General features: G+C 36.8%; 1 protein-coding gene across 1 annotated transcript; it reads left to right on the top strand.

Moving 5' to 3' along the window:
• Positions 1-20,963: 20,963 nt before the first annotated feature.
• LOC149634480 (uncharacterized) lies at positions 20,964-21,353 on the top strand. The gene has a single exon (XM_089851030.1). It carries the CDS (start codon positions 20,964-20,966, stop codon positions 21,351-21,353), a length of 390 nt encoding a protein of 129 aa, XP_089707156.1.
• Positions 21,354-21,554: the final 201 nt, after the last annotated feature.

Raw genomic sequence — 21,554 nt, 5'->3', positions numbered from 1 at the left:
CAACTAATTAGGTAACAAATAATCACGAGACCAAACCGTCCCGAGACCAAATAATCACGATACCAAATAGTCCCGAGACCAAATAATCACGATACCAAATAGTCCCGAGACCAAATAGTACCGAGACCAAATCGGTGAGACCAATTAGTCCCGCGACCATATCGGCGAGACCAAAATGGCGAGACCAATTCGGCGAGACCAAATTGTCCTGCTCCGCTTAATTTATAATTGGTAGGCGGCTGGTAGCTAAATTCACCATTGGTAGGCGGCTGGTAACTTAATTCACCATTGGTAGGCGGGTAGTAACTTAATTCACCATTGGTAGTTGGCTGGTATCTTAATTCATGAATGGTAGGCGGCTGGTAACTTAATTCACCATTGGTAGGCGGCTGGTAACTTAATTCACCATTGGTAGGCGGCTAGTAACTTAATTCACCATTGGTAGGCGGCTAGTAACTTAATTCACCATTGGTAGGCGGCTAGTAACTTAATTCACCATTGGTAGGCGGCTGGTAACTTAATTCACCATTGGTAGGCGGCTGGTAACTTAATTCACCATTGGTAGGCGGCTGGTAACTTAATTCACCATTGGTAGGCGGCTGGTAACTTAATTCACCATTGGTAGGCGGCTGGTAACTTAATTCACCATTGGTAAGCGGCTGGTAACTTAATTCACCATTGTTAAGCGGTCGGTAACTTAATTCACCATTGGTAGGCGGATGGTAACTTAATTCACCATTGGTAGGCGGCTGGTAACTTAATTCACCATTGGTAGGCAGCTGGTAACTTAATTCACCATTGGTAAGCGGCTGGTAACTTAATTCACCATTGTTAAGCGGTCGGTAACCTAGCTAATTTATCAGCAGTCGGTTACCTGGCATAATTACCAGAATTCTGTAACCTAGCTTTATTTCCAGCAGATTGTTACCTAGCTTAACTATCAGCAGTTGGTAATCTATCCTAATTTCAAGCGGTTGGTAGGTAATCTAGTTTAATTACCAGCGGCCGGTAATCTAGCTTAATTGTTAGAGGTCGGTAATCTGGCTTAATTGCCAGCGGTCGGTAATCTGGCTTAATTGCCAGCGGTCGGTAATCTAGCTTAATTACCAGCGGTCGGTAATCTAGCTTAATTTTCAGCGGTTGGTAATCTGGCTTAATTGCCAGCGGTCGGTAATCTGGCTTAATTGCCAGCGGTCGGTAATCTAGCTTAATTACCAGCGGTCGGTAATCTAGCTTAATTATCAGCGGTCGGTAATCTAGCTTAATTACCAGCGGTTGTTAATCTAGCTTAATTGCCAGCGGTCGGTAATCTAGCTTAATTACCAGCGGTCGGTAATCTTGTCTAATCACCTTTTTTGCTACTGTGCTAAAGGCAGTCTGCAACTCAACTTGTTAGCTCACACAAGGCAATGTCCCCTTGTTTTTCAAGCACCGCGAAAATTGAACTAAATAGCTTTAAACGAGCTAACATCATAAACTGACTCTTTATCCCTTCTAAAATATTGCAGATTGGAATGGTTTTAAAAATTTTAAATTAAACACACTTAGACTTAATCATACTTAATGAAAATAGCTTAGCGCCAAGTAAAATGTTGTACCTTTCATTTAAAACCATTTTCAAGTCTAACAATTGTATAGTTGTCTTTAAGTGCCTGGACAAAATGGCTGTTTGCGAAAAAAATCCCATGTTATTTCTATGGGAAATTTCTAGTTTTTCGTCAAAAGGGCTGATTAATTTTATGGAAATAAAAAACCACCCTTAGCAACTTTATTTTTCATAAAATAAACTAATTAATGGATCTCTTTGAAATTTTAACCACATATTGAGGGCCCAAATTGTAGTTCTGTGGAAATTTTTAAAAACACTTAATACAATAGAAAAAAACTACATCCAAACAAAAAACCCTCCTTATACATTAAGAGAAGTATGAAGTCTTATCTTAGTGAGCTACCGCTCTCATAGAATAGATTTAAAATGTTGCTATTTTTTTAAAAGAAGCTATTTATTATAGTACTGAATGCGCATATTACATGCAGGAAAACAAACTACCAGGGGTGAGCCTCCATACTGGATAATTACCCTCACGCCTAGAGAGACACCGCTAGAGTTGGCTAGCTTCTCACATGCAGTGAGCTTGAGCTCCCTCTAGTGGTGTCTCGTGGCGTGAGGAATATTGCACAGCATGGAGGCGTGTCCTTGAAAGTTGGTTTCTCTGCACATAATATTAGTATTGGCATAAGTTTATAAGATATGTTCCATAAGTATGACACTGCCTATACTTAGTAATGCTAGAGGCTTACTGATAGGTAGTTCGAGAACAACGTGAGTAATATGAAATTGAGAGTTCAAAATAACGGGGTTCTGAGCTCCGTTTACCGAGAGCCCAGAATGACTACCGGCGTGTCAGTGGACTTTTTACGGCGATACTCTCGAACCCCTAACCGCGCTTTTATTTATGGAAAATCAAAAATTTCAACGCCTTGATAATTCTTCGCAAATACCGATAGCATTTTATCAGCCAACGACATAAAATTACCCCCAATTCGAACGAGGAACCCAAGAGAGCGAAACGTTTCCCGGGAATTTGGTGTATCCACAAGCGGTAGCGTGAAAAGTTTATTTCTCGAGATTATTTATAAATCGATTGTTTATCTATTGAAATGGAACTAATACAGTAAAGGGTGGAAGAATGGTTTTCAGATATTGCGATGGGGCTCTGTAAAATTGCAGACATATGCGAAAAATCTTATTGACCCCTTTGGGTGTAAAGTAAACAAACGGGGGCATAAAAAGACATGGCATGGAAACTGGAATTCATTCTCTGGACTTGTAAAGAATTAAAAATGTACGTATATGTTATGTATTTAATAAACGTTTAACCTTTGAATTATTTTAACTCGGAATTTCTATGCAGGCACACCGCCAAGATATTTCCAATTTCTGCACTTAAAGGAATTAGTGTGACTCCGGACTGTAAAATTCAGTTGGGCTGTCTGAATGGAGTCCCCTTTATTACTTTGACCGAACATGAAATCGGTGAACTTTACCAGGAGCGTGGGGAAATTTCAAAGTTCTTCGACGGCGAAACAGTCTTTTCATCTGCCTGGTTTTTCAAGGGGTCACAAACGAAACGAGTTGACTTGACCGAATATCAAGATACCAGAATCATTAACATCCGAGAAATGTGATTGGGTAGCGGTGTGAACTACGGTAAACACTATCCTACGAAGGTCGGTTTTGCCATCTCAAAACCTCTCTGGCTTGCTTTATTGGATAAATACGACGAGGTTACCGCGTTCTTGGGTGAGGCCAAGCGAGTCCACGAGAAAATACAGAAATTCATACTAGAGCAGTTAACGGAAGCAATCTCAAAGGCGTGCTATGGGTGTGAAACCGACAATCCCTCCCAAATAAAACACGACTGTATAATGTACGACTGGAATACCCGCGTAGAAATGAACTTTACATCCGCCACTGGTAAATTGGGGTATTCGGGGGTTACACCCACCATTGACTCGGACCGTTGCCTACGTTAATCAAGGTCTGTGCGCGGTGGCTTCGAAGGGGGGACTTTTAAGAACCGCGACTTCTAATTTTCTCCCTATTTTAGCGCGAGATTTCATGGATAGCTGGACCGAAACGCGCGCGAAAATGAGTATTTAAAATTCTAAGCGCGAGAAAATGAACATTTCAAATTCCAAGTGCGAGTAAATGAACATTTCAAATTATTTAGGTCCAGCTATTAGCGCCTCAGGTCCAGCTAAAAGCGCCTCAGGTGAGAGAATTTGGCAACTTAAATTGCCAAATTAAAAATTAAAATCGGCGCCGCGCACAGGCCTTGATTAACGTAGGCAACGCTCGGACACATTTCTCGATGAGCAATTCTGTAAATATATGTTTTCTCATATTGTCAGTATTTCTAAGAAATTACTATTAAAATCTGAAGATGTCACACCGTAATAAATCATTATCACACTTTTTTAAATAAGGGTACTGCGGGTTTGTGAAATAAAGTTGATGGGCTAAAAACTTATGCATTTATACCGAAGATTTAGTACCCCCACTTTTACCCCTTTCACCCCTACTTTTTCCCCCTTTCCCCCCTCTTTTACCCCCATTTACCCCTTTTAAGTGGCTTTCCCCCCTATATTACCCCCTTTTTTCCCCCATTATTTCCTATGTTACGGCTGGTTGGGCGTCTTAACCCCGCCTATTTTCGCGTTAATTTATTCAAATTTATTCATAATTCATAAATAATGCTCTGAAACGCTAACAGATGGACCTAGGATAGCTAAACTTTATATAATTTTATTTCGCAAATATCCAAACCCCCGATGGGACTCGAACGAACCAACGTTAACGCTACGGTTCGGAAACCCGGCACGCTAGAACTGCGCCACCGTTTCTTGTAAAGTACAATTGCTTTTATAAGATAAAAGCTGGTAGATACAAATCCATCTCGAGTCTAGGCGTGTTTCGCGCTAAGAGAGAGAAATTAAATAATCGCCCACTGCCACGTTAATATGACGTTAAGTCGGCCTCAAAGTCACGTCTGAAGCTTAGAGTTCTTTTCCTAAAACCTTATCAGTCTTGAATGTAGAGAGAAACGAATTAGCAGGCAAAGTTCACCATGAGTTAACCAATGATATCGTCTCTTGAAAACTCGTCTGCTACTCTGCTTAGTTAAGCGAGCAGTCCACGTTTACAAGTGAGATTAATGATAACTTTATAAATAATGATGTAGTTTAATTAAGTTTAAAATTAACCGATTGAGGAAGTTACAATAGTTCAATATATATTATTCTGTAATTTATTTAAGATTAAAATAAATATATATTCACGAGTGAGATTAATGATAATTATAGATAATGATGTTTCAAGTAAGTTAATTGATGAACTCACTGTAGATTAATTAATATTATACTTTAATTTAATAAATATTATACTTTAATTTAATAAAAATTATACTTTAATTTAATAAATATTATACTTTAATTTAATAAATATTATACTTTAATTTAATAAATATTATACTTTAATTTAATAAATATTATACTTTAATTTAATAAATATTATACTTTAATTTAATAAATATTATACTTTAATTTAATAAATATTATACTTCAATTTAATTAATATTATACTTTAATTTAATTAATATTATACTTTAATTTAATTAATATTATACTTTAATTTAATTAATATTATCATGATACTATAGTTTATGATAATTTTACAAATAATGATGTAGTTTAGTTAAGTTTAAAACTAACCGATTGAGGAAGTTACTATAGGGTTGGTACTGGTAATTATGAACACAATTTTTACAAATCTTTGAATAACTTCCGTGGAGCTAACGTTAGACACCAGAAACTTTCAGGATATGAAATATGATTCTTATACACAATTCGCTATGTTTTCAGCTTTTTAACTCTCTTAAATTTTGCACAATATCCTATTTCCCAATCCCCTCGGAGGACCCCAATTGTGAACAATCGCTCGTAAATGTAAACACCCTGACCCTAAATATTGAAGGAGGTAGTGACTGAACACTGGACCCAAATGTGAACAACAATGATAATCAAATGGGAGGAATAAAAAAGGCCCTAGGAAAGGACAGGGTTGCCACAGTACCTGGAAATCTTGGAAAATCTGGAAAAGTCAGGGAATTATATATATATATATATATATATATATATATATATATATATATATATATATATATATATATATATATATATATATATATATATATATATATATATATATATATATATATATATATATATATATATATATATATATATATATACTATATATATATATATATATATACTATATATATATATATAATATATATATATATATATATATATATATATATATATATATATATATATATATATATATATATATATATATATATATATATATATATATATATATATATATATATATATATATATATATATATATATATATATATATATATATATATATATATATATATATATATATACTATATATATATATATATATATATATATATATATATATATATGTTATATATATTGATGGTAACACTGTCTAGTTTTGTATAATCAAGACAAAACCTATAGGGTTTTCCCCGTTTTGTTTGATCAACTAAAACAACGGGCGAAGCGCAAAGAGATACTGAGGGTCTAATAATCCCGTCATGTAACATTTCCCTAACATGTTGTTCGATTATTTTTTTCTTCTGGTCATTAACACGATAAGGTTGACATTTTATGGGCGGTTTATTTCCCGTATGAATCTCATGGAAGACTAGTCCTGTTCTTCCTACTTTATCCGAAAACAATTCAGGGAATTTTAACAAAAGGGAGTTTCCTAAAGTTTAGCAGTCTATATATTTTACTGGAAATAAGTTTTTGTATTGTTGATTCATCTGAATATTCACCCTAAAATTATCTTTAATTTTGGTTTTTAATTCTTTCCATCTTGAGTCAGTTGACCTATGTGCAATATTCAAAAATTGTCGATATGAAAAATATCTAGTTAATTGCGGGGTCCGTTGGTCTCGCTCTGCTGACTTACATGACGGGAAAACTGAACTCGAAATATGGAAAAGTGAAATCTGAACTACCCTTCATGTTTTTGTTACAATGCCTTCTAGGAACGAGTAAAAACGAACGATAAACTCGTTTCCAAACTGATATAAATTTCAATCTCAGGTCCTCAAAATTTGAATTGTAACGGAGTCTCTCGTTTTCTTTCGGTCTCGTGGAGTCTGGCGTCTTTTGTTCCCCTCGTGGAGTCTGGCGTCTTTTGTTCCCTTACTTTTTGTATCCTCGGAAATGACGTCACAGTTTTCGAGCAAATCGGAAGCACTTCCCTTTGGTACCATCGACGACGTATTTCGCTTTCCCAATGCTAAACCTTTGTTGTTTAAAAACTGCGCAAATCAGATTCATTCAGGTCGGGTCAATATAAGAATTACAAGTCATGTAGTCATTAGATAAATACGTTGAAAGGAAGGTTTTCTATTTTATTTTCGACTAAGAAAAATGCGTTTATTAACACAGCATATGCAGAAGTAATAAAGCAAGCAGAAGCGACCACAGATTCGTGCTACCACACATTTGGCACTTTAACGGAAAACAACGATATTCATTCAGGAATTGAAAATCGTAATAGATTTTTCATTGCTCCGGATACGCTTCACTGTAACGTAATAAAAAGAAGATATGCAAAGACAGGAAGTTGCAAAATGAAACTATGCAAACCTTTAGCGGTAAACTATTAGACCTTGTATTTCAGGAAAAATATTTCACAAACTCTGATTAAGACCATCAACAGAAGGTTTGTGCCTCCTTCGAAGTTTTAGGTTTATGGTTGAGTTTATTTCACCGTATTTGTCAGGTTGCGACAACTGACCGAGGGCGATTGCTTCGAGGATCTGAACCCGTCTTTGAAGAACGAATTGCATCCCTGTCAGAAAACGGAAACCACCTGATTCATTCGTCACTATCAACGTCTCTGCTTTCATGGTCATTTTCAGCGTGTGTCTCCTGGGATTTTCGCATCCTGCATCACGCTTGTTCTCGAAATATACGTTGACATGTTGAAAGTTAACATGATCACGCCTTAATCGGAGCCTGACCTTTAGACCGACATTACTCAATGAAAATAAAGTATAACAAAAATAACAGTGTATACAAAATCATATCTATCAACCTCAAAATCGCTTTCTAACTATTCTCCTGTTAACTGAATATTTTCAACTACTGCAATTCTATGGGAGATGTAGCTCTCTTACATTAGGCCTGATGACGGCTCTAATATACAGGGTGTTTCTGAAAAGTCCATCACAAATTAAGGGGCGTGTTTATGGGACCAAACTGAGCGGAAAGTACCAAAGAACATGGGGTGTACAACATTTTGTTACGGAGATATGGCCTTCCAAACATTCGCCCCTAAAACAAGGAAATATCCAAAAATGAGAAGTAACACTTAAGACCGACTACCCAGCTTGTTTAAAATTACTAGACAATTTCAATAGCCTTTAATCGAACAATTGATTTCTACCTTTACTAATCAGAAGCGTATAAATGAGTAGAAGTATGCCTACGGTGGTAATGTAAAATTAATCCCAAGTGACATGATGTTTCAAGATCTTCCCAGCACCAAGTAAAATGGTTCTGATTGAAGGGACTTTTATTAGCACAGCGTAAACAACGTTATTTTCAGCAATTAGTCCAAATGTCCACGGGCGGCATTACAAAAACGAGGCAGTCTTTCGAATGATACTTGGACATGTTGGAAGATCCCTGGCTTGTTCCTGTTATCTCAAACCGTAAAAAGCTACGCAAATCTTCATCATCACGGACAACACTCTTGTACGTTAGGTATGACCTTGAGAAAACCTAAAAGGACATCTCGAATGTATTTGAAAAACCCATCTCCAATTAAGGGGCGTGTTGTTTGTTTCCAACAGAGTAAACTCGCCCAGAGAACAATTACAATGCAGAGCCACGTTTCGGCGTTAATGGCCCACAAAGGTGGTCCCAAACAAAAGAACAAACTTTAATTTGTTTCGTTCAGTAAGTGTTTCATGTGTCATAGATAAAACGCCATGATTAATGCACAAAGAAAATGTTATTGACAAGTTTTCGGACCGCGATGCTGAAATGTGGTGGTGCACCATCGTGCATGAACCACATTCTGTTTATTAAACCTAAGGGTACGTCTTCGAGTAGTTCTGGTAAATCGTCCCGTAAGAACTACAAGTAAGCCACACCGTTTAACCTGGGCTCTAGGAAATATGGCCCAATTAAATTGTCACCCACAATACTACACCACACGTTTAAGCTGAATTGTACTTTGTGAATTCTAACGCAAGTTGCGTGTGGTTTTTTCTTAATCAGCAAACCAATTGGCGGCTGCTTGTTTTTGGATCGTCCTCGAAATTAGTGAGAACTTCGCCTATTCTTAAAAAACAGAGCACTAAAACAGAGCACTATGTTTTTTAAGAAAGGAATAAAAGAGGTTTCACGTACATGTGTTTGTTTTATTAAACTCATAATTCAACGAAGTCTGTTACAATGCCTTTCTTCACAAATGCCGAATATGCGGATATGCACCTAATGTATGGACTAGCCGAGGGGAATGCCGCTGCAGCTGTACGCTTGTATCAGGAAAGATTTCCGCAGAGGCGACTACCAAATCGACTGACGTTCGAGGCTGTGGACAGACGTTTGAGGCAAGATGGACGAATCCAACCGGCTGGACCTCAACCTAGAGCGAGAGCCATCCCAGAGGCCGTAGAAGACGAAGTTCTCACCATTTTCGAGGACGAGCCTGAATCAAGTACCCGCCAAGTTGGTCGCCGATTAGGCGTAAACCACACGCTCGTGTGGAAAATCCTCAGAAGCCACCGGTTTCATCCTTTCCATGTTCAAAAAGTTCAAGGTTTGAATCCAGCGGACTACCCACGACGCACGGCGTTTTGTCAGTGGTTTCTGGCTAAAGTAAACGATATCGATTTCCCACGGGATTTGTTGGTTACTGACGAAGCTAACTTTTCACGGGATGGTATTATTAACTTACATAATAAACATCAATGGTCCCAGCTAAACCCCCACGCAACTTGCGTTAGAAGTCACCAAGTACAATTCAGTTTAAACGTGTGGTGTGGTATTGTGGGTGACAATTTAATTGGGCCACATTTCCTAGAGCCCAGGTTAAACGGTGTGGCTTACTTGCAGTTCTTACGGGACGATTTACCGGAACTACTCGAAGACGTACCCTTAGGTTTGGTAAACAAAATGTGGTTCATGCACGATGGTGCACCACCACATTTCAGCATCGCGGTCCGAAATTATCTTAACGCGACCTTCCCTTTGCGGTGGTTAGGTCGAGGTGGACCTGTGGAGTGGCCTGCTCGATCACCCGATCTGAACCCTTGTGATTTCTTTCTTTGGGGCCACCTGAAAGACTTAGTTTATCAGACTGAAGTGCCCGATGTTGAAGAGCTACGTCGACGAATAATTCACGGCTGTCAAACAATTCGCGAAACTCCAGGCATTTTTCAACGTGTAAGGGAATCATTTGTAAGACGTGCTAATGTGTGCCTTAACGCGGGTGGTGAACACTTTGAACAATTTTTGTAACTAGTTGCAATTAAATGTTAAAACTTGTCAATAAATTCATTTTCTTCGTGCATTAATCATGGCGTTTTATCTATGACACATGAAACACTTACTGAACGAAACAAATTAAAGTTTGTTCTTGTTTTTGGGACCACCTTTGTGGGCCATTAACGCCGAAACGTGGCTCTGCATTGTAATTGTTTTCTGGGCGAGTTTACTCTGTTGGAAACAAAGAACACGCCCCTTAATTGGAGATGGGTTTTTCAAATACATTCGAGATGTCCTTTTAGGTTTTCTCAAGGTCATACCTAACGTACAAGAGTGTTGTCCGTGATGATGAAGATTTGCGTAGCTTTTTACGGTTTGAGATAACAGGAACAAGCCAGGGATCTTCCAACATGTCCAAGTATCATTCGAAAGACTGCCTCGTTTTTGTAATGCCGCCCGTGGACATTTGGACTAATTCCTGAAAATAACGTTGTTTACGCTGTGCTAATAAAAGTCCCTTCAATCAGAACCATTTTACTTGGTGCTGGGAAGATCTTGAAACATCATGTCACTTGGGATTAATTTTACATTACCACCGTAGGCATACTTCTACTCATTTATACGCTTCTGATTAGTAAAGGTAGAAATCAATTGTTCGATTAAAGGCTATTGAAATTGTCTAGTAATTTTAAACAAGCTGGTTAGTCGGTCTTAAGTGTTACTCCTCATTTTTGGATATTTCCTTGTTTTAGGGGCGAATGTTTGGAAGGCCATATCTCCGTAACAAAATGTTGTACACCCCATGTTCTTTGGTACTTTCCGCTCAGTTTGGTCCCATAAACACGCCCCTTAATTTGTGATGGACTTTTCAGAAACACCCTGTATAAGTGTATAAGGAAGGTTTTGCGATTGGTTGTAACTTTTTTCGTATAAAGTTTATTGTTTTGAAAGTTTTTTACTGAACTAAAATCCGGGTTCTTAATACGTGGGCAAAAATTTCAAGATGATAAATCAAATAGTTATTTTTATTAAACATAAAGTGGTAAGAGTGGTTTTCATTTCCATAAAACTATTTACAAATTTTGGCGAAAAACCAGAAAATGTCCGTGACATTGTAAATTTTCCAAATTTACCCATTTTGTCCATAAAAATAACTGTACGTTTGATAGATTTAAAAATGGTCTTAAATTGAAGCCCAATTTTCATAATTGGCGCCTATTTTTTTCATTAAGAAAAAATCACTCAAAGTATTGTTTTCATAATTTTAATTACATGCCCAGACTTACTTGGTTTACCCTCAAACTGTGTAACTTACGACTATTTAGCTTGGGTTAAGTAGTGTAGAATGCCTCTCTTGGACTTTGGTCGTTTTACTACGGATATAGTAAAATTGTTTAAGCAATTAACTTGCTTAATGGAAAATTTTACAAATTAAAGTTAATTAAATTAGATTACCAATTAAAGTTTATTTAACTAGATTACCAAAGTTTATTTAACTAGATTACCAATTAGAATAAATTGAACTAGATAATCGAATAACAATAAAAAGCTGGATTATAAATTAAAATAATTAAACAAGCTTATCGATTAAAGATAATTAAACTAGATTATCAATGTCTATGAAATCAGTAACATCTGTTTGTGCACAAGTCTTGGAATCTATTTATGCACGGGTTTTCGAAATATTTCTGTGCAAAAGTGTATGAAATCTTTATATGCACGGGTTTTCGAACTATTTCTGTGCAAAAGTGTATGAAATCTTTATATGCACAGGTCCATGGAATCATTTTCTAGACAGGTCTGTGAAATCTATTCGTGCACAGGCAAATTATACACTAAGAAGCCTGAACTTTTGAAAAAGTTTATTAATATTATTTGAAGATTAAAGCAATAATCCTTGATTAAAGCAAACAATCAGTTCAAGAATATATGAGGTGAGTTTACATTTGTTTAATAGGCAAGGTTTGAGTAGATCTGCTAGAGCAGACGAGAGTGACAAAACTTTCAAGAACCCGATCACGTGTTGACGCTTCAAAATAAATGGCTTTCCGGTTTGCCAATTGCGCCCGCTAGGTACTGTTTGGAACATCTAAATTCGATATTACCCCTCTGCGTTTTTTCCTTAGACATTTTAAATAATCCTTGCTACCCCGATGAAGAAAATTCTTCAATTATATACCCTTCCAATTTCACCACCAAAGAAGTAAGTAGAAAATCAATCTATTTTGGCTGCCACAATTTTATAATGTTGTCTTGGTTTAAAATTCACTTTTAGAAAAATTTCTAAATGTGAAGAAGCCTTTGATAATCTTTTAAAGAATGAACAAATAAAAACATATAGAAGAACTGTTCATTGTGATTAGGTTAAATATAAGCGTTATTTGATTTCAAAAATGGGAAAATATCCCAATACACAGAAAAAAAAGTGTTAGAAACTAAACACTTGCCTAAACACGACAATGCAACAGATATTTTATCATGTTTAAAAACACTCATGTTTAAGTAAGAATGGTGTTTAGGTTTGCAACACCTTATGTTTAGGTTCAAAATGTGCTGATCGCTTGTCATATCTGGTATTTAAACATGTTTAAGGTGGTATATGTCATGTTATTATATTATAATGCTTAGTAACAAGACGTGTTTACACGATTATATGCCTAGTTGTTTAACATGTTTTCAGGATTACATGTTTAGGTTTTAAACATGACTAAATGTTTATAAGCTTAGCTTCCTATCGTGTTTAAGGGTTTATAAGCTTAGTTTTAAAGATATTTGCAGGTTTATCTTGAAACATTTTGAATGGTGTTTAAATACATAGGTTGGAATAATTCCTGAGAAATAAGATACATTGTTTTCAGAAAAACCCGTGCCGCTTCTAGTGGTTAAACAGAAAATTTCCATTGCACTTCAAATTAGCTTTATTTAAACACTTCAGTAGCATTGCGCCGAATCCCATTCGACCGTAAAACCCTCAGTTGGGCGGATTTACGATGCTGTCCAATGGGACCATCCTATTGCACCGAAAAACCCGCACTTTGGGTTTTTCCCGATGGAATGTACATTAAATTAACTTAAAACAATTTCCGGCCTACGTAAAATAAACACAAGATCCAAAAATTTTCTAAATTATTATTTTAGAACTAAGGATTATAAGAACGAAATAGTAATAAATCAGCAAAATATGACATAATAAAACCAATTGCTAATATTGATTTACTTCTTTTGTTATATTCTTTATGAAAATACTTTAAGCCAGCCGTTTTACTTTACTTGAAGTGTATAACTGCCCCAAAGAGGAGGGAGGAGATGTCCTTCTAACCAAACCAAACCAAACCTAACCGAACAGTAACTTTTTGGAAAAGGCATATTGTTTGAGAAGTCAATGAAGATAAACATCAATATTTTGGAAAAGGCGTAACAATGTTAAATGATTTATAAAATATTACTAACCTAACCTGGATTTGAAAAAAAAAACTTTTTTTGGATGAAAGTGTTTTTGTTTAATGCTTAACCCGAGTCCAGTTTTCACTTTTTCTGTATACTATTATATTATATATTTAGAAAACACGGTGTTGAAAACTTCCCGAGGTCGTTTTTATTATCATCTTGTTGCATAGTTGTCAAATAGTGGTGCTTCCAAGGCAGTACGAATATATTGAAAACTCTAGGAATTTTCAGGTCTCTTTATTCGACAAATAGCGTCGTTTGAATTGTAAATATCAAACCCGCGGTTGGGCTAAATTCGTTAGAAACTTTGGCGGGATTCGGTCTAATGGCATTCTGCGCAATGGGAATATACATATTTAAACAAATCTAGCCGACCTGTTGGAAATGTTCTATTATTAAAGCGAAGAAAGCTTATTTATTCTTCATGTCGAACCATCACTTTAAACATATATTTTGCTCAAAATTTGAGTAAAGGAAGTCCTTTTCTCAATGTAAAATGAAAGTCATTGTGGCTTACATTATTTTAATCTACTTAGATTATTCACCTTGTGGTAAAATATACCTCCACTTTTTAATTGATTTTCTAAAATATAATTCTTCATAAAATAAAGATTTAAAAAATTGAAACCATATACCAACGTATTAAAAACATGTTACATTAAATAACACCTGGCAATCGTTGATTTTTAGCGTAGTGTTAAGATTATTTTGTGTTTACCTCTTGAACGTGATAAAATAAGAAGTGTTTCTATTTGGAACACATTTTAAGGATCCTTATAGAGAAACAGAGATGTAATTAGACATCAACATTGAAGCAATAAACATTACCTCTGACCAATGTTTAACTTTAAAACATGTTCAGATGTTGCAAACTTAAACACTTTTTTTTCTGTGTAAATTAGGATTTAAACCATCCTCACGAGTCGCGCAAATGGTTAATAAGGCATTGGGCCGTGAAGTATGTAAAGTGAACCAGTCGGAAAGAGAAGACAGAAAATTTGTTACTACCCCCAAGGATTATTTAAAATGTCTAAGGATAAAACATTTCCATATCTGGGTAAATAAGTTTGTAAGTAGTCCTCCTCTTGACTCGGAGAGGAAATATTTTGGTTTTCCCAACTTGTTTGTGTTTAGTCTCGTCAAGTCTATTTATTCTTATGATATCGGTGTGTATGAAATAACAGAAGATTTTAAAAAGGTTGAATGTGTACCTTATTTGGCATTACCAGATTACTACCCCCTCAATATATACTAGAAAACACGTGAAAGCCCTGAATTTAAAGCATTCTATAGTTTTTACCCTGATGTTTTACTTAAATAAGCTCAAAAAAATATAAAACAATTTTTTGGGTTGCCGCTGCGTTTTTTTTTTCTTTTCTCATTTTGTCTGAAAAAATAAAATGGAAGCTATTATTAAGGAAATTGCTCCACAACTTGGGGAAGATAAAAAATTTAGCTCTTGGAACGATTAGAAATATTGGGTGTAAACCAACGTAACGATTTACAGTATATCCAGGAGGAAGATGTCAAAGATATAATGAAATCAATTGAAGCCCGTAAATTCCTAATTGTTTGTAAAGGTAAGTTATATTTAAACACATTGCGGTTGTGAGAAGTTAAGCTTAATATTATATATTTCAGCTCAAAAGGAAACAACTGAAAATCCTGGTACTTCAATCTCTTCTGCCACTTCATCATCTGAACCTCCGATAATCTTAGGATCCGCTAGCAATATTGGCTTTTATATACAAATTTTTTGGCCTATCACTTAAATACATCCTTGCTTCCCAAGGACGTGGAAGATTCCTTTCTAGAGACGCTAAGGCTTTCACCACCACAGAGGATTGAACTTGTTCGCCTTGTGGCATCAGATGCTTTCAAGAAAAGCGGATATGGAAGTTGTGGCCCGAAAACTTGTTTTGGAATATCCAAATAGCTTGCAAGATAAGGTAGGAACGGATATAATTGGTAATGGCTACTCGTCGCTTTTAAATCAGTTGGTAGCCAAAGTAGATAATGTATTAAGAAACAAACCCATTCGAATCCGTAAACCTGCCAAGAAGACATAAAAAACATTGAACCAGGAAAATGAAGATGACCCAGCTGTTAATAGTCAAGACATGTAAAATGTTGAAAACACATCAGTTATAACCAGAAACCAAAGCCGGATATCGTTCTTTGTCCGGACAGTTACGGCTGTGTTAATTTTATGCTATCTGTTTCACCAAGGCAGCATGTAGAAATGAAAGAGAAAGGCACTCAATTGAAGAGGCTTTTTCGGGAAAACCAGTTGAACCAGGAAACAATGAAACTATTTCTTGAAACATACAATTTACAGAGGCTTGTAATTAATGCGCCAGAAATGTCTGTTCTTGGAATCCTACAATAATTTCCAATTTTGTTGACTGAGAATGGTTTCTTGGCTCATGCTTAAGAACTTATGGGTTTTGATATCAAAGAAAAATTGATTTCAACTTTGGAAGAGGAATCAATGAGGCTCTTCAATTTCTTCAAAAGTCAACCAAAAAAATCTCTTTTCTTGGAAGATATTTTGGGTGAGGTTTCAAACATAGAGGACTCAAAATCTGCCGAAGTTCAAGCCATATTTTTCATGATTGTTGACTATTTCAAGGAGAATCAAGGTTGTTTTTTTTTTCAACTGAAACCTGTATGTATTTTTTTTAATTAAGATAGGGTACTCGTTGAAAGGGCTATCAATATCTCTATTGGTTATCGACTTTAAATCGATAACCCTTAAATACTTTGTTTTGCTTAAAAAATTGCCTAAATTCTGTGTTTTTAAAATGGAATGCTCGATGAGATGTAAAGCTGTAAAAAAACTTTCCTCTTATTAGGCATTCAGATATTTATCATCTTACTAGTACTCAAGAGTTGATTTTAGCGTCATCAAAGAATTGGTATTAACCATAGTAACCAATATCATTTATAAATTGTTTTCATTTAGGTAATTATTATATAAAAAAGACTTGGTTAGCCCAAGCCTAAAAAACAAAACGATAAGAGTTATTCCAGTTCACTGAAGCATGGATATTTTTTTTCTTCTATTGAACTTTAAAGACAATCCGTATTTTACTACTCTTTAGAATTTAATTCAATCACCTGATTTTACTGGTAATGGATTTGTTTCCTATAAATTAATTGAAATAAAAAATTACTTATCTCAGATTTTTCAACAATTCCATTTTCCTAAACGTCTTACGGCGTTTGAAATAGTTTCTATGAGAAACGACTTCCCAGTGCCTCCTGGACCAGAAACAAAATGGCAGAAGTTACCATTTTTTTCTCCGCCTAGGGCGAAGTGATTCATGACTTTATCATAAACCCTCTTTTGGTCGGAGTTCAGTAACGCCACATTGTCAGAGACAACATCATCGAAATTTATTTCCATGGCAGCCTCTACATCTAACATAGCATTTTCTGTTTCTATGACAATTTCTTTGCCTTGGAAGGCATTTTCGTCGTCATCACTTTCTGGCTCCGATATAGTGTCTTTAGGTTTTTCGGAAGCTTTGAGTTTCTTTTGAACTTCTTTCGAAACCGAGAATTTTTCATGGTACTCTCTCAAAGGTTGGATCTCAGGCAGAGAGGTTTTGAAAGCTTCGGCGTACGTTTGAAAGTCGCCTAACAATTCGGCTTCATCTCTCCACGGTTTAAACAAAATGAGTAAAGCGTGACAATACTGCTCTTCTTCTTCCTTCGGCTCATGAATGTAGTGCTCTGTGATGTACGGTTTAATTCTCCGTCTCATCAATCCCAGTCCCTTTTTTAACTCAATCACATTTTATTTTTTTTTCGCACACTCTATGTGCTTAATGGAGTCATAAAATCGTCCAAACTCGAACAAGCTCACGTTTTCCAGACTATCTGGTCGATTGGGGTGTTTGTCGTCCACGAAACCCTTTTGGCAAGTTTCCTTGCTCGTGGGATCATTTTCTCTAAAGCGGTCAAGCTCCGCGAATCCTTTCAACACCTTGGATCGTTTTTCTTTTACATTCGTGTTAATAAATCGTGTGGTGTCGGACATTTGGTACAATTTTTGACCCATCATGAAGTCGAGCGCTTCGTAGATGCCGACAGATTTATTTGTTAGAGATTGTAACCCTAAAGCAAATAGTTTTTTAGACAAACTATCGTGCCCCAACTCGGCGAAGGACTCATCCATTTCAGCCCGGTCACCTTTTGTCACGTACCCCGTGATCTATCTCGCCACTATCTCAGTGTCATCCACGACAAATTGCACATCTATGTTGGCTTTCGAAGCCAAAAGCAATGCCGGGTTGTAGTCATTTATGAAAACTTCGTTTTCCTTTCTAGGTAAATCATACAGGCGTTTTTGACGGTTTTTCATTTTTCGGTGGCGAGTTACTGATTCAGTGGAATTATAAGTCGCAACGTGTGTAACGTTCCGGGGGAAACCGTAACGACACACTTTCACTTCCTTGTTTCCACTCTTTACCTTTCGGTAACAACTGGTACATAATTTATGTGCTTGAAATTTTTTGACTAGGCGATGAAGTTCCGGACTTTCAGCTCCGATTGGAATTGAACACGAGACATGCTTTTGCACCTACTCCAAAATATCTTTCGGCAAGGAAGAACCAATTATAGGAGCGCCCTTGGCCCAAAGCAAGTAATGGTAGTGGGCTAAACCTCGAGACTGGTATTCAACGCGCACAAAATGGTGGGCTATCTGCCCCAGAACCGGATTTTCCTTACACAGCACAAAGTTGTTGAGAAGCGATCTCACTTTTTTTGAAAATGCTGGCTGACGGTAAGAGGATCAATGTTTAATAGTTCAGTTACTGCCATTAATTCTATTGCTGATACGTCGGCATTCACTTTTCTTACGTGCTCGTGAAGTTTGATATCATCGTATTCGGCGGGATTGAACGTTAGCAACTATGTTGGGGGTCCATACTCTCAAACCATAGCTAGAACACGTTTTTGAACCTTATACCAGTAATCCTTTGCTCCTCATATGTGGCCCATGAAAGTAGCCAAATTGCTTTAGAGCTCTTCATCGAGTGATTCGACTTGATTCATCAAGTTCTCGACTGATACATTGATGGGTTTTTTGACGTGCAAAACAAAATTCATACTACTGTTTATCGCTTTCATCGCGCATTCTTGGTACAAATGGAACAGATACGAATAATCTCGCCTCAACATTGCATTTTCGTTCAAGAGACGAGAAAGGCGGTAGTCAATCTCTGTTATTTTCCCAAAAGGTCTTTCGTCGCTTTTACCGAAGCGAGCCTTTGAAAACAAGTGCACATAGCTCATGTACTCTAAATTTTTGTCCCAATAGCTAGCTGGTTCGGCTTCAACACGCTTCATTTGGAAAGAAGCTAACAAATCCTTCGGGGGTTGAACATTCACCGGATGGATTGTATAGTGATCGTAAAGATCTTCAACTTCATCTTTTGAAAGCTTTCTTAACAATGCTTCTGGTTGCGTTACAATTCTGTAGGCGTCGTCTCGTGAGAGATTAGACCCATCAACTACAGCGCCAACGCACGTATTAAAAGCGTTTTGATCCGTTTCCGCCTGCTGATTATCTATGGCCGAAGCGTTCTCGCTTGAAACCACTGCATCATGACTGTCGTTCACTAAGGCGAGGGGATCATTTCTTCTAAGCAATTCATCTGGGGTTGATGAATTCTCACGCTCATCGACAATCTCTTCGGTGCCGCAAATATAATCCTCATTGATCTAAGTGGCATCAATGAGTTTGTACAAGGGATTAATATTTTTCAGTACAGTGATGGCTTTTTTCAAGGCCTCTAGACGCACTATTTTTTGCCAAATGTTTCGGTCGCAGGTGGGGAGGCCATTAACCAATATGTGCAATTCGTGATTTTTAGGCAATGACATCGGTATCATGTCGAGATGTTTTTGAACTGGAATTGGGAGGTATATGATTTTACCTTTCAAATCTTTCACCGCACCAAAGTGAATGTTGGAGTTCGATTTGGTTCCTAGCCGGACGTCAGTATGAAAGGACTTCACAAGTTGGATTAGAGCTTTTTCAAACATGTTAAATCCAGCGATTTCCACTGGAGGAACCTCAACTCCCAAACCATTAAGGAAACACCTATTTGGAACTTTTCCTTTCCCCAATTCTTTAGAACAGTAAGGACATAAGACCATGTCCATTTCTTTAAAGTTTGGATTTTCAACAGCAATCCAGCTCTTAAAATGAGATGGGCTGGGTTTTCAAAAACTGAGGTGTTTGCCAGTTTTTCTACGGACCTTAAATCAGATTTTCTTAATAATCTAGCGCAACAATCGTAAGGAGTGTCGTGAAATTCATTTGTATCTCTCTCAGCTCTAGCAAATTGTTTACTGTAGAAAGCCAAGATTTCACTCTCGTCGAGATTAGGCCTTACATCGTTTTTGGTGCCTTTTGTCGCATTCGAAATTTTTAAGCCACGTGTAGGAACAATTTTTCTCAATTCTGGTTTAATTTTACTGAGAGATTCATAATCTCCATGATCAATCTCGTCGGTCAATGTTGATAAAGCGTTTTGCAACGCTCTAACAGAGTAAATTTTGCTCATAATATTCCTAATCCCCGAGAAATGCGGAGCCAATTCTCTGAAGGCTCTCAAGTAACTGTGGCATTCCTCGCTCTCGGAGCAATATGCGAAATGCCCAAGATACGGGAAGAGTTTAACCTCCAAATCTGAATCATCCGACGGCAACGCTACATTAGTTTTTTTGTAAAATTATTTTTAAAGGAGCAAACATCAAAATCAGACCCAAAAAGGTTACTTAAAGCGCTCTCGCTCGCATTTGCAGCCATGTTGATGAAAGCTATGACGTCAAAAATGGCACGTTCTCTAACGTTGCAAATGTCGCTGCATTCCCAATACGAACATTTTCCCTTCGTTTCAATTAATCCAGATTCGTTAATGACGATGTTCGCCTTTGGACGTTTCTCTTTGGAAACGTCTTCTACTTCGTTGAAAATATTTGTGACAACGGCCAATTCATTCACTTGTAAGCAACGTTCAATGACAAAGGCACCATCTGGTCCATTTATGTCGAGGAAGTTGCCAATTTCATCAACCCATAATTCATTGCTTTGTTCCACGCTATGGCACTTTTCTCTTAAAACCATTTTGAAAGTTCTATTTTCGTCAAATTGTAATATATTTCCATATCGCGTTTCACTGTCATCGTTTTTCCTTATTTTTCCATGATTCCCCAAAGGAAAGTACAAAGTCTCTCGATAAAAACGCTTCCGTAAGACTGGTGTGAAGCCTTTTTCCACCAATGATTTCGACAAAATTGTGACTATTTACCAATCCAATTTCTTGCAATTTCTCGGCAAAGCTTTTGAATTCTTCAATAAGGATACAGTCTACTCTCGCATGTTCTCCCTTATTCATCAAGCAGCTGAAGAAAGAAATTTAACATTTTCACCATCACAATTTCTAATTGATTACGAAACAGCCATGATTTCAGCGATACAACTTTCGTTTCCAACATCAAAAATTAAGGGATGCTACTTTCACTTTACCCAAGCTGTTTGGAGAGCCGTGAACAAAAATCACCTCGCAAACCAGTACAAAGCCAATAACGAAATCCGACTATTGGTTCGTCGTCTAATGGCTCTACCTTTGGTACCAACTGAAGAATACGATGAGCTTTGGCTTGCTCTACAAAGTTCAATTCCTAGTAATAACAATAACGTAGTTCGATTCATGTACTACTTTGTTGACAATTGGTTACAAAGTAGTATCCATCCACTTGAAATGTGAAATCACTTCGCCGTTTATGAGTTACGAACGACTAACCATTTGGAAGCAATGCATCGAAGTTTCAAGTGTGAAACCTTCATTCTATCCGTTTTTGTAAGAACTACACAAAGTACAACAGAGATTTCGAGCCTCCAAACAAGACAACGATTTCGGAAAACCACCCAGACCCGCTGTGTCGAGACCGAGGATTTTTCCGTGGAA

Source organism: Phalangium opilio, unplaced genomic scaffold (genome assembly GCF_054372755.1).
Source record: "Phalangium opilio isolate 3A_F unplaced genomic scaffold, DU_Popi_V2 ptg000098l_1, whole genome shotgun sequence".
Lineage (NCBI taxonomy): Eukaryota > Metazoa > Arthropoda > Arachnida > Opiliones > Phalangiidae > Phalangium > Phalangium opilio.
The sequence above is the reverse complement of the archived record's forward strand: the minus strand, read 5'-3'. Positions and strand labels throughout refer to the sequence as shown.

What these genes read in the sequence shown, in the direction of transcription:
- LOC149634480 (XM_089851030.1), top strand. Translation starts at nt 20,964, where the DNA reads ATGTTCTCCCTTATTCATCAAGCAGCTGAAGAAAGAAATTTAACATTT.